The following is a 13,436-nucleotide window of genomic DNA, read 5'->3' as shown; positions in this document are numbered from 1 at the left end:
TGGAAGGACTCTGGGGTGCAATTTTATTCTGAGGGGAATGGGAGCCACCAAATGGTCTTAAGGAAATTTGGCAAGTGTTGATTTAAACCACATCCGTTTACGTATCGGCACTTAATTCGTGACTTTAAAGAACTCAATCGGCTGTTAACTTCACGTTCAGAAAGTCTCATTCAAGAAGTTTTTAAAGAATAACAATGAAAGACATTGGGGAAAAAAACAATAAAATGTAACACTTTATTTTTATTATTATTATTTTTTATCTTAGAAGGAATTCACCAAAGGCTTCATATTATGCTATGGCATCTTTAATTATAAAAATAAGCAAATAAAATAACTTGCATCTGTCATTACCATGATATGTTTCATAACCTTTATATGCACATGGAGCTTAAAAATGTAATTTAACAATAAATAATGACATATACCAGATATGCTCACTGTTTATTCCAGTACTCAGCCAAAAACCTAAATATCATTTAAATTATAAATACATAATGCAAATATAATGGCACAAAAATGTCTAAAGTGCAACCAAATCACGATAGAAGAATCATGCAAGCTGGTCTAGGTCAGCCCCCGAATCACTCTGTGCAGCAAACACAAGACGAAGCTTTGGAAGTTTAAAGGGGAGTCGGAAGGAGTGGGGTCGGATGGGGACAAGAGAAGCAAAAAACTAGCAACATCGTGAGAACTGCTTCTTTCCATACGTGTGGATATATGTATTATAGATACATATAGAAGTATCGCTGTGGGGAGAAAAGGGGGGTACCACGGTTTGAAGAGGTCACAGCAAACAAAGAGAACCTACTGGACTGAAGTAAGAGAGAATTTGGCTAGGAATCCTCGTGAACTACTTGTCGCATTGGGGTCCTGGCTTAGTGGGTTTGCGAAATGGACACAACACACATACTTGGGTAGCTTTTCTGGTTCAGAGAAGTCAGCCTTGCCTGGGGGGTGGGGGCTGGGGAGGGCAGGAGGGGGAGAGTCAACTTAGCGTGTGGTCTACCTGATTTCCAAGAGGCTAAGGCAGTGTCCATATGTTTGGGGACCTGGGGATGGGACAGTTCTGAGTATAAAAATGCTCTTAACAATCCGATGTCAGCACGCTTAGAGGCTGTGTGGGGACAAAGGCAGCAACGCCGTGCTGCTCTTGCTGCTGGGTCTGCTGCGATTGCCCTTGGTCCTTGAGCAGCGCGTTACTGCTTTTAAAGGCTTTATGGTAAAGTTGTATTGCTTTTCATTTTTCTGGAGATGTGCCCTCCCTCCTCCCACCAGGAACCCTATCACTCGATTTGGTCAAATCTTGAGTTCAACCTAGTGAGAGTCAAGCACCAATGGTTTCTACCTAAGCGAGTTTGGAGTGGCCCCTGCAGTCCTACTCCTCCTCCCTCTTTCTCCCTCAACATTGACCTTTGGTGGGCAGTGACGCTCTTAAGGGACTGTTGGGTTCAAGGACAGTGACCCTGAGAAACTACTGTTGTTCATAGATAGGTTAGTCATTTGGCTTTGGTGGTTGCCATCTTGTAAACATCACGGCAGAAATAATCAAACCACCAGCTCTCTTTTTTTTTCTTTTTTTTCTTTTTTCTTTTTTTTTCTTGTTTTTTTGTTTTTTTTGTTTTTTTTTTTTTTTACATTTTTTATTTTTTTATTTTTATTTTTTTTGCGATCCTACAGAGATGGCCCAGCTGCCAGGACTACTTTGGCAGGCAGCGTGCTACAGGACAAAAATGTAAGAGGAGTCTATTAAGGCTGGACAGCCCAGGGTTATTTATACCCCCTCAGCCCCAAGTCCCCGGAACTGAAGACCCAAAGGCTGATTGACTCGTTCCTGATCGATTTAATGGAAAGTCTCCCATGCCGTCATCGGTTTGCCAGAGCTATCAGGCACGGATGAGAGGCGGTGAGACAAGAATTGCCACTTCCCAAGATAGAGTAGGCCTTATGACGCTGTAAGTGGTCCAAGCCCAAAGGGATGCTCTTTTTGGTTCCCGTAATTCCCAGTTGGATGTGACAGAGCCGTTTCAGGATAGATCTAAGTCAAGAGTAGCCTCTGGGTTGAGGTGGGCTGGGAGATTAACATTTTACCTGGGGTCCTTCAGATAAACCTGTTGGTTTTTCCTATCTCGTACAGGCCCATCTTAAGTTTTGATGTTGAGTAAAACTACTTCTACCCCCTTAAGTTATAAAAAAGGCCACAAGGAGCATTTATGTGGATATCTGGAAGTGAGATAGTTATTCCATTCCCAGGAAAAGAAAAATAAAGCTAAGTTACAAAACTAAATCTATATGCAATAAAGTTATTATATACTGCTTTGTTTAAGCAGAGTCCTCTGGAATTTATGTACAGTACATTAGTTTTCAGCTATTTATATTCCACAGTTCGACCTTAAGATTCTCTGGTTTTAAGACAATTGTTAAAGGTACTTTTAAAGCTCTGAGCAGTTACAGTACATAAAGATGTTAGCTTTTTGTTTTTCATTAGATGCAAGAAGATGCGGGCTCAAACTCTGGTTGAAGAGCCAGGCTTGAGCAATTTGGTAAATGTGTTGGAAAGGAAATTACACACTAGAGGATCAAGACCATAAGATACTAGCTCATGAGAGATCAAGAATTCAAACACGACATTCATATTCGTCCATGGCCAGCACAGATTCATCACACGAATTCCATTTAACATCTTTATGAGCGTTTAAGACATGCATTTAAGTTAAGTTGCTTCTCATCAGCTAACTCTACTGGGGCAACCATCCTAAAAGGCCTCCACATCTTCCAATTACAAGGACTGGGCCTTACGCGAACGCTCTGTGTTTGAGAGTAGTTTGAGGGGACCCGGGAGAAGACATGGTAGAGGGAAGTGATCAAAAGGGTACTCTCTCCTGCCGAGAGGCAGAAAGATCACACGTATTCTGTCTGTGGGAACGCTGCCATCGCAGAATGTTGGGATATTGATTACAGAAGCCTATTTTCATGCAGTTTTCTGTCAGGGGAATAGAAAATAGGAACTACTTAAAAAAAAAAAAAATCAAACCAGGCACAGTACACTCAAAGTTGGTGCGCGAACACCTTTAAAATGATACTAGTTGGGCGAGGTTGGGAACACCTCTCCCCGCTTATGCACTCTCTTGTGAGGTGCGTTTGATGTGGGAGGGAGAGGCCACCTCACCTCGGAGGTTCCTGAGGAGGACTTTCAGCTTCTGTGGCTCGCTCGTGCGCCTCCTGTTGAAGTCAGCTCGCGGGTATGTTTGGGCACAGTGATCTGTCTGCAGGATGTGAAAGAGGCTGGCCATGTTGGGCCCAATTTTCTCCATCAGGCTGTCTCTGATGGTGCTGACTGTGTCTTCGTCGCATTCCAGGAGGCTTCGGACAAGTCTGTTATAGTATCTGCAAGGCAGATATACAGGCAACAGTCAGTCAGCGGAGAGCCAGGCAAGACCCGGTCTTTCATCCGGGCTGCAGCCAACGCCATCCGCCGTGGCCGGACCGTGCGTGCGAGCGCAAATGGTTGACAGCTGGCAGCCATGTCTGCAAATCTTAAAAACGTAGAAACGCATAGCTACATGGGCTCACAAAGACCGTGCAGTGGCTACGTCATCATCTCACAGAGAAGAAACAAACGTGGGAGGAGCTAAAGCGACTCGTCTGAGGTCGTACAATGGGTTAGTGGTAGTAACGAGACTTAGTCCAACGTAAGGAGGTGCGCCCAGCCCCGGCCACTTACATGAAGAGTCACTGGCACAGGAATTGGCAGGTATTTTGATGCCCCTTTGCAATTTTCCTTTTGTTTCGTGGTGTGTGTGCAGGTGCACGTGCACCTGAGCGCATACTCAGACTTCACTTCTGTTTTCAAAGGAGGCCCCTGCCTTCGAGTGTCTCACGCGTTTTACTCCCCAACCTAATTTCCCCATCACGCGCTCAGCTCGCCTTGCTAGAGGCCATCGGCTGCTCTCATTCTCAGTCTTCCTTCAGAGGCGCATTGCGGTCAGAAGGCCGAATGCCGGGCAATGAGGACACTTACATGGAAACACTGGTGGTCCTTGACGTTTTCCGCTTCAATAACTCCCCCCAAGTCTTCTCCTACTGCTCTAGCTTTTGCGGGCCTCTTCCTTTTTTTGGACATTTTACAGATCCCTGCTCAGCATCACACGGGGCAGCAGTGCATTGTCTAGGGATGGTTCTGTTTCCCCTACTAGGCAGTGAACTTATTGAAGGCAGGATTCGTGGCTTCATTTTTGGTAACCCTCATGTGCCGGGGTCCCAGGGCCACACTGCCTGCTTCCTGTCAATTTGTTAATTTATTTCGTGGTCACTGAGGACATGGGGAGTTTTAGACATAATAATTCTTTCCAATAAGTCATGGTTCCAGGAAGAAAAATTAGAGGTAGGTGTGGTTAAGTTCAAACAAACAAAAAAACCCCTTTGGGTTTGGTATAAATCACCTTCATTTCAGATGCAAGTTGTTTAGGTATACCAAACCCTGAAGCTAAGTGTTATGGCTAAGGAACAAGCTGTCTAATATTTACAGTGTATGAATTACTTGTCCTGTTCATTGGGAAGACAGTTCAGGTAATTTTCCAACGCGAGGTGGGACGTGTTTGCTCCACTTGGAGGTGGCACTTGTCAAAACCCATTAGCTCTGTGTGCACTAATAAGAGACTCTCCCGATGACAGTGACCTCCAGTATTTATGTGGGGAGACTCTTTCCTCAGAGGAGCCTGCGGGTCACTGGGGCCACAAGATCTTCCATGAAAAGAAACCTGTTTATTTTTAACTCACCTCGCAGAGCACAGGATCAAACATCCTTCCAGAATAACTTAACCCCCCAGAGAGGTCCTTTCAAGGATGTACGGTAAACAGAGTGGAACACGGGTAATGAAGCAGAGCGGTCACCCTTCCGTGGGCGAGCAGATGAAGCTGGGGGCCGAACGAAAGAGAAATCCTGCTGCCTGGGTCTCAGACACAGTCCTGGCTCTACCCCTCCCACGAGGGAGGATTATATCCAGCTGTTGTTAAAATTGGGATTCTCTGGCACAGAAACACATTTTCCAGCCCTTCGGAATTATAAAGCACATGAGTCAAAGCAGATCTCACTTGGATGGGGACATGGGGAGAAAGATGGTTTTGGAAAAACGGAGAATAAACTACTTTGCACCAACGGCTTCAGATACCTACGTACCCACATAGATCCCCAGGCACCCCTTTACTCTTGGGCTCTGCAAGGACATGGGTCCCCGTGATCTCTGGGTCCATTTCACAGGGCGATTAGATCTTAGGGAATAAGGTTTCTGACCTCTCACCCTCCTGGCCCCCAGTCAGGACTTTGTAACTTAAAGCGACCCCTTTCACTTCTAGAAAGAACTGTTCAAAACAGATGACCCCCGCCCCCCCCCCCCGCCCTCACTGCCCCTGCCAAATGAGCTACAGAAGAAGGCCTTTCCTTAGACTGACATTGAAGGCTTTTGCCCAGATGATGAAGTCTCACCCCAGTAAGGAAACCAAGCTTCTGTCATTAGCCTCGCCTCTTTAAGGCCAGATGTGCCTCTTGTGTTCCACTTTGTTAAAGCACTTACTCTCCTTCTTTGAGGGTGCCTACCTTTACTGCTACTTTCGCTGCTCACCAAGATAAGACACCTGTTTTTGGTGTTTCTGGATGAGGACCTCACCAGCCTGACCACCCTAGTGACACCCTCCAAATCTACCCTTAGCTTCTCTTGTGGAGCTTTGTTAACGCAACAAGGGCAGGCTAAGAGGGCTCCCTGTAAAATGTCCATGGCTCCATTACAGCTCCTCCAAGTCTGCAAAACGTGTCAACCTGTCAGGCTGCCTTGAGGCCAACATCATTTGCCAGAGTGAGCCACAGTTTAGGCCCGTGCCTCTCCATTAAGGGCTAGAATACACAGGAATGGCACTGACCTCTGGGATAGTGTGGATGAATGAGACAGACCCTTCCCATCTAGAAGTCACTGAGTGAGATTATTTAAGAGATCGTGTCTCCAGCACAAGTTGAATTAGCGATTGCCACATACTTGTCGCGCACCATCGTGTACCCACGGTTTATGTTACTATAGCTGTTGGTAAGATGTGCCTTCTCTTTGAGGAGATAACTTACCAAATTTAATCGTTGATCACCATGGGGCACATTTATTCATTTCTCCTTGGTAGTCTATTTTTTTCCTCCTTTTATTCTACTTGGATTGTGGAGATTTCCTACAAGTTTTACTGGTTGCCATTTTTGAAGCAGAAATCAAATAGCTTGGCTCAAGGCCACATGCATTCTAGGCCCTACTCTGTCAATTCACTAGCTGTGTGACTTTCAGCCAGTCACTTCCCTCTCTGGGCCTCTGTGTTTTCAATTAGCAAAATGAGGCGTTTACAGTCTATGCCCATCTCCAGCTATGGCATTCTATGTTTCTAGGGATTTGATACATAATTTCCTTCTTAATTGAACAAGGATGGTGCAGGTCTGCTTTAGGTTCATCCTCTGCAAGAGCAGTTAGAACTATTTCAGAAGGGTCCTTTCTTCACCTTTATAGGGGTTGGCAGGATGTGCTGCAGGGACTTGATGGGCTAAGTGCTCTGATCACCCAGCCTGGAAGGACCTTCTAAAGCATGTTTCTTTCCTCCCACTTTGAAAATTCCATCCCTGACCTTTTTTTTTTTTTTTTTTTTCTTGGTAAAGAATAACATCAGATATTCTCCATAGCTACTGTTTCAGCCATGCTTTACCCAAATACACACATACTGCCTAGGAACGTTCTGTGTGAGGGTTTATAAATAGTCCTTTGTTTCCCTTGATCAATATTATTCTTCTGTTTCCTGTTCCCTATCCATGCCCTAGAGAGCTGGAAGCTTTGTCAGTTTTCCCACCCTGGATCTGGATTGGTCTGATTTCTTCCCAAGCCTCACGCCTCCCAGCTTGCCTGATCAATTTTGCCTGTGTCCCTCATGGCTAAGAGAGCAGTTTGCGAATTCAGCCAGGGGGACAGCCAACTCTCCTTTGTCTTCTGAGCGCATTGCTCCTGTGGAAAACGTCCCTGTTCTGGCTCCTGGTCCAGTCACAGGCTTTTGGATTCTCCCAGGCCCAAATCTCATGCTAGATAAGTCACAGGAAGGTGGAATGAACCTGTAACTACTTCCCTTTGCAATTCGGTGCCAACTGGCACAACTTAATGCGTCTCTGTGGTGGGACAGAGGCTGGGAAAGCAGGATGTTTCAGGAGAGTGAGGAGCTTAAATAGAGCAAACCAAGCCCAGCATGGAACCGGAACTCTCTACAGTTCGGAGCAGGAATAATATTAACCAGTTGAAGTGAAATAATGGGAGAAAGGGCTGCATGAAGATTCTGGTCTTCAAGAGATGGCCACTTTCCCCACTGTCCGAATAAGCGTGATTTCCCGAGATGAAAAAGGGACATGACCAGGCTCCTGTGGCCATCTGATAGAAGTGGTGTAAAAGAAAGCCCATTGAAAGCAATAGTGGCCTGACTAAAAACTCCTATTCCTAGTCGCTTCTTAGATATTTAGGATCACCAGTCCAGAGTCTATATTATCCTTTCTATACGACCTCTCCCTTTATAAATGGAAGATATGACCTCAGTTGAAATCGAGAGGTTCGCATCGCCTCAAAGTTGGTCACATGCCATATTGTAAGTCACAAACTGTCACAGGATCCTTAACGGTCTAGACTTACAACGGTGGCTTTGCCAACATACCCCTGCCCCCGCCAGCTGCCCCACAAACACATACTTTGTCCTTAGCCCCTGTCTACTAAAAATTCTTTTCTTTTCTTTTTTTTATTTCCTTTGTGCTGAAGGGAGACTCCAACAATTAGCCAGCGATTTTATTTTATTTTTTCCTTCTTCTCTTCAGATGTCACAAGAATCTTTTTGGGAGAATTTTAAGACCAAGATCAATATAAAGAGATAGGCCATTTGAGATAAATGTGGGATTTGATTTTCTTGTTCTGAGGAAATCAGCTAGGACCCAAGGACACGGTCGCTTCTCAGTACCGAACAAATGATTTTATAAGTTGACATGAGGTTCTGGAGAGCCTTTACCGTGTGCTTCAGTGTGAATCAGAAATTTTACAGAGTTTTAATGTCAGGGGCCTTTAGCAGTTCCCTAAGGAAGACCTACCTTTCCCGTCTTCTACTTGCATACATGTGTGTGACTAAATCACTGGTAAGCCCCTGGAGGAGCAGGCTGTTGGTGCTACCCGAAGAAGGGACAGAACCTGGCTAGGAGATTAAGCAGGGAGGCTCATGTTAGCTCTCCAGTGGTCCGGGCAATAGGTAATAGGACTGATCTTTGTCAGTGTGTGCAGATTTGGCTGGGGAGTCAAAGGATCATAGTGCTTCAGGACTAGGCGGCGAGTTTCAGGCCGTGAGGCATCACAGTAGGGCTCAACGCGTCCCAGCCTCACTGTCCCTGCCATACCTCCATGCCAGCCCCACCGGCACCTCTCCTAACTTGATCGCAGTTGGGGAAGCCCAGGTCTTGCTGGGCAACTTTGTAGGTCGTGGAATGAACATGTCAGCCCTCTCGTGTCTTGGGTGTCCACTCCCGGCTGGTAAAGACAGTGAGTCGGCAGCACCGAAAGGCCGGTGCTCAGCTATGATTACTTCCGGGGTTTTGGGTCATGTTAGAATACTCAGATGAGACTATGAGCACTCGCCAGAAACATCGTTCCAGGAAATTCTGGACTAGAGAAAGAACTAACATGGGCCTGGGAGGGGGAATCATCTAGTCCAGCCATCTCACTTTTCACAAAGGAAATCTGAGTCCCCAGTGAAGTGACCTGGCTTATTCTGGGCTACCTACTGGAATATGTGCTTGGGCTTGGGACTGCTCAGAACACATGCGGATTTAAAAGTCTGCATTATGCTCTCTGTCTCTCAAAAACAAATAAACATTAAAAAAATTTTTGAAAAAAGGGCGCCTGGGTGGCTCAGTCAGTGAAGCGTCTGATTTCAGCTCAGGTCATGATCTCGTGGTTTGTGAGTTCGAACCCCACATCAGGCTCTGTGCTGACAGCTCAGAGCCCGGAGCTGGCTTCGGACTCTGTGCCTCCCTCTCTCTGCCCCTGCCCTGCTCGTGCTCTGTCTCTCTCTGTCTCTCAAAAATAAACATTAAAAAATTTTTTTTAAAAGTCTGCATTATGACATTTGACCGGGGTTTTTATAATGGCCAACTGTACCATGCATAGTCGTAATTTCAGCCAAATGTGATATCTCAAAAGCTTGTGTCCATAAACTTCACAATGCCCTTCAGGCTTATTGTGAGAAACTGACAATGAAAATGCACTCAGGGATGCCACAGATGGAGTTTTCTATTAGCTGCATGGAAAGACTTTTCCTATAACAGTGAGGGAAAAAAAAATCCAGGCTGCTTAAGCTGTCACAACCAATCACAAACATATTTTCCCTGCAAAAGCTGGGAAGGCTGCAAGCTAAAATAAGATCATGACTGTGGCAATTAACCCCCTTCTGTGTCTGGCTCTGCCACCGCCCTGCCCCCCCTCCCTCCCCAGCGCAAAAAAGCGGACTCATTCTGTACCTGTTGGAGAAGTGATTAGGGAGCTGGACCACCTCGGTGATGGCTTCGGGGTTCCGCTTGGCGACGCTGCACACATTCAGCTTGCTGTAGCACTCCTCTTGCACCTCAGCAATCATCCTCTGGAAAGTGGAGCATCTCCGAATGGCGAGGAAGACCTTGGAGGTGACCCCATTGGCGATGCACTTTAAGCTCTCTTTGACAAATGCTTTTCCCTGCCAGGCAAGGGGTAGGAGGAGAAGCTTTAGCTCGAGCTGCCCAGAGAGGACGGGGCATACAATATGTGGAAATTGAGGGGGCTTGCCTTGGCGCGGTCCCCTGGCCGTCTGTATGTCTTCGCATGCCGCGACCAGGATTAAAAAAAAAAAAATGTCCCTACTCTCATAGACTACCTTCAGAATTGAGCTCCGTAGAAATAACGAGACAGGAGAAAGAAAGAGACAGACCCACAATCAGCCACCCTGCAGCTTGAACGTAGCCATGATGCGGTTTTGTCTCGGGATCGAGACTTTGATAACTCAACTCACAAGCCAGGATGCTGGGTCCTACAGTGAGAACTTCTTTGTTGGAAGAACATTTTTATTTCCTGTTGAAGAGGCGAGGATTTTCTGGTCATCACCCCTCCCTTATAAGATAACCTGTGTCAGTGTGTGACAATCGTGCATTAGAGGGTGGGGAGCGTCTCGTACAGAACCGGCTTCCTGGCCGAAAGTGTGTGTGTGTGTGTGTGTGTGTGTGTGTGTGTGTGCATGCACACGTGCACGCGCACACGCGGGAGTGTGCGTGCACACGCTGGAGCTGGGGATTTCGGTTGAGGAGGCTGAGAAGCTGCTTCCCTACAAGACTAGTTCCTAAGAACAATAGTCTAGCACACTGTTAATGACAAGCAGCCAGTGGAAGGCAGGGGTCAAGGTCTGCTTACCTGAGTGTCAAATTTAGCAGCGCTGTACAAGAAGGATTTACAGATGTCGTACATCCCATCTGTATCACAGGTGGAGTTCTCCAGGCAGGCAAAAGCCCCGCAGCCAACCTGCAGAGCACTGTTGAGGCAGCGAACCACTTCAGCTGAAAGAGACAAATCCATCCAATCTGGGTCAAGCAGTGAAGGTGATTCGGAAGGGTCGAGGGGGCGCCATTCAAGGACAAGGGGTCAGAAGAACTTCTCTTCGGACGTCTGCGAGGGGGCCAGTAGATAGTCCCGTTCAGAGGGGGTGGGGTCGGGGGCAGGCCAGGCAGATCCCTCCTGCACGTGGAAGGAGAGGGCAGGAGCTTTCCCTGTTGGTCTCACCATCACATACAATTTGGGTGGCCGGAGGAGTAAGGTGAGAGTCTGTGGAATGCACAGTGCTTGAAACAGCTCTCCAGCATCAGAGGGTATCACTTAGAGCCCGAAAGCCCGGGAAGGCAGGAGGCAATGGCTGGTGGTCAGGTTTAGGAAGTAGAAGGGCCAGGGAGTCCATTTGGCTTCTGAAAACGCACTCCGGAGTAATAAGAATGGAATTTTAGTCTAAATGGCAGAGGACCATTTGCCAAGGAGTGCGCTTGGAGACCCTTCCAATTTAGGGCTGCTAACTTACCTTCATATTGGCAGAAAGGAATCTGGTCCGTTCGTGTTTCACCCCAGCCCCCACCATAGGACAGTGCTTAGAGGTATGCATAAGCTCTCTCATATTAAAAGCCATTTCTCCTTCTTTTTTTTTTTTTAAAGAAACACAGGTGTGGAATAACAAGGCCAAGGCACCCCTTGTGCAAGACTAGAAGAAAACCGCAAAGAACTTGCATGAGGCTTTCTACATTCTGGATAAGATCTCCCATAAAAGTGATTTCTCTCCTACAGAAAGGGGGGGGGGTGTTCTGGCAAGCAGCTCGGCAAGAAATGGTCTGCAGCCTTCATACCATAGGATTCTCCTCTGAGATCAAAAGCCTGGTTCGGTTAGGCTTCCCCTCCCCCTCCCACCACCCGCAGCCTCTGGGATGTTACAAGTCATTTCCCTAATTATATATTTCCACGGGTTCAAATTATAACTTTGCTTTAAGCAGTTTTAATATGCATTAGGGTTGCTATTGTTTTAGGCAAGCTCGAATTGTGAATCACTGCATTTCTATAGCAACTAAGTACAAAAGGAAGTGAAGCAAAGCCCTCCTCTGGGCAGGGACCTGTGCTCTTCGGAGAGGAGCCTTGTCTGCAGCATTTGGACACCTGCGATCCCATCTTTGCTGACAGTCAGGGGAGTGGGGGCAGTAATGTCAGAGGGGCAAGCTGGACAAGTGAAGTCAAAAGGCAGAGGTGTTAATACCGGCTTCCTAAGGACTCTTTTCCTTTAGAGACCAAGATAATACACAATTAACTGCTCTGGGAGTCAGCACGAGAGCGAGACCTTCCCCTTGAAGAAACAGCTGCTACATTTCACAAATACTCTTTTTCCAGGGGGCCCTCTGGCCACGGGCTGCACTGCACGGGCAGCTGAATGAAGGCGCGAGAAAGCCGGGAGGAAGAGAAGGAGCAGTGTCAGGGGTGGGATGTGTAGGGTTTTCTCTGCATCTGCCGGGGATTTGTCAGCCTTGAGGGCTATGGTTCGGTAAATCTGTCTGCAGAGGGAGCTTTCTGTGTGTTCTCTGAAGGGGCAGGGAAGTCCAGTTATGGGGACTTAAGGGTGAAGAAAGGGGGACAGCATCAGACAAACCGTGTCTCACCTTAAGATCGGCTTCAGCTTCTGGAAAGTATAGAGAGCGCTTTGAAGCATGCCAACGTTCAGGCCTTTCCCCCGCCCCCTCCCCCCCTCCCCCAAGAGGGTACGTGCCAGATTTCAGGCAATCAGGCTAGTAGGCTTATGCAATGAAATACCCTCAGCAGAGCGCCCGGCTTCTTCGTTAGTTGCATGCAATTTATTAAACAAAGGAGCTCCACTTCCTAAGGCTATTGGATTACACTGGCAGTTTATTGCCATCAGGCATGAAGCACATTTATTATCAAGATCAGCCGTCACAGACACAGTTGCAAAAGCGAGAGGCAAATGAGGACAGCTCTTTGGGGGAGAAACCGGTCCTGGGTTTGCCGCTTACCTGAGTTCTGAGCTGCCACCCGGGATTTCCTGGGGCTCACAGAATCATTCTGCTCCGCCTCATGGGTTGCAGAAGCACTGATCACCAGCACCAGAAGCACTGCTGAGTTTTGGAGCATTCTCTGAGAAGTTTCCGCTAAGTTGTTGGGTTTTTTTTTTCCTCCCCCCCTTTCCTCTTTCCCTCTCCCGGCTTGCGTGAAGATGTGGATCTGGATACACTGAAAGCCTAGGTGAGGATTTGATGAGGATTTTTTGTTGCTGCTGATGCTGTTCCTGCTGACGCTTTTGCTGCTGCTGTGGCTGCTGCTGCTGCTGCTGTTGTTGCTGTTGTTGGCTGCTGCTGCTGCTGCTACTGCTGCTGCTGCTGCTGCTGCTGCTGCAGTGGCTGCTTCTTGCACCTCTGGCTTTTGCAAACTGGGGGCCCAAGAGCTGCACCCAGGGATTTTATAGCCGTTCTTATCGGTCCTTAGGATCAGGGACCAATCAGGTCCTTCAACTGGTCTGGCTAGCCAATCGGAGGGCACTCTCATTGGGCTGGAGCTGTTTGACTTCTTAGAAATATTTTCCAGCAAATTAAAAGTACCTGCTGCCAATGTTTTACGTGTGTGTGTGTGTGTGTGTGTGTGTGTGTGTGTGTGACGGTGTGTGCATGGATGTGTGAAAAGCTATTTTCATGGCGTTAAGGGATGACTGTGTATTGATCGAATTGAGGGAAAATCATGAAAATCTCAACAAGGTGCTTTTGGAAATACATTTTTTTTTCAAATGATCTACAGGGGGTGGGGAATGGGCAGCATCTGCAGGATGTGAAGTGTGGTCTCTTT

General features: G+C 47.1%; 1 protein-coding gene across 1 annotated transcript; it reads right to left on the bottom strand.

Moving 5' to 3' along the window:
* Positions 1–204: 204 nt before the first annotated feature.
* Positions 205–13,040, bottom strand: STC1 (stanniocalcin 1). The gene is made up of 4 exons (XM_015062653.3): positions 12,614–13,040; positions 10,473–10,615; positions 9,554–9,765; positions 205–3,384 (listed from the first exon to the last, which is right to left on the bottom strand). Exons 1-4 carry the CDS (start codon positions 12,729–12,731, stop codon positions 3,114–3,116), a joined length of 744 nt encoding a protein of 247 aa, XP_014918139.1. The 5' UTR covers positions 12,732–13,040; the 3' UTR covers positions 205–3,113.
* Positions 13,041–13,436: the final 396 nt, after the last annotated feature.

The sequence above is a fragment of the Acinonyx jubatus genome, chromosome B1, assembly GCF_027475565.1.
Source record: "Acinonyx jubatus isolate Ajub_Pintada_27869175 chromosome B1, VMU_Ajub_asm_v1.0, whole genome shotgun sequence".
In the NCBI taxonomy this organism is placed as follows: Eukaryota; Metazoa; Chordata; class Mammalia; order Carnivora; family Felidae; genus Acinonyx; species Acinonyx jubatus.
The sequence above is the reverse complement of the archived record's forward strand: the minus strand, read 5'-3'. Positions and strand labels throughout refer to the sequence as shown.

Bases quoted from the DNA above. Each gene is read 5' to 3' on its own strand.
- STC1 (XM_015062653.3), bottom strand. From the start codon at position 12,731: ATGCTCCAAAACTCAGCAGTGCTTCTGGTGCTGGTGATCAGTGCTTCT. The intron at 10,616-12,613 runs GTAAGCGGCAAA...TGTCTCTTTCAG, and splicing joins GGTGGCAGCTCAGAACTCAG to CTGAAGTGGTTCGCTGCCTC. The intron at 9,766-10,472 runs GTAAGCAGACCT...CTTGCCTGGCAG, and splicing joins CTGCTAAATTTGACACTCAG to GGAAAAGCATTTGTCAAAGA.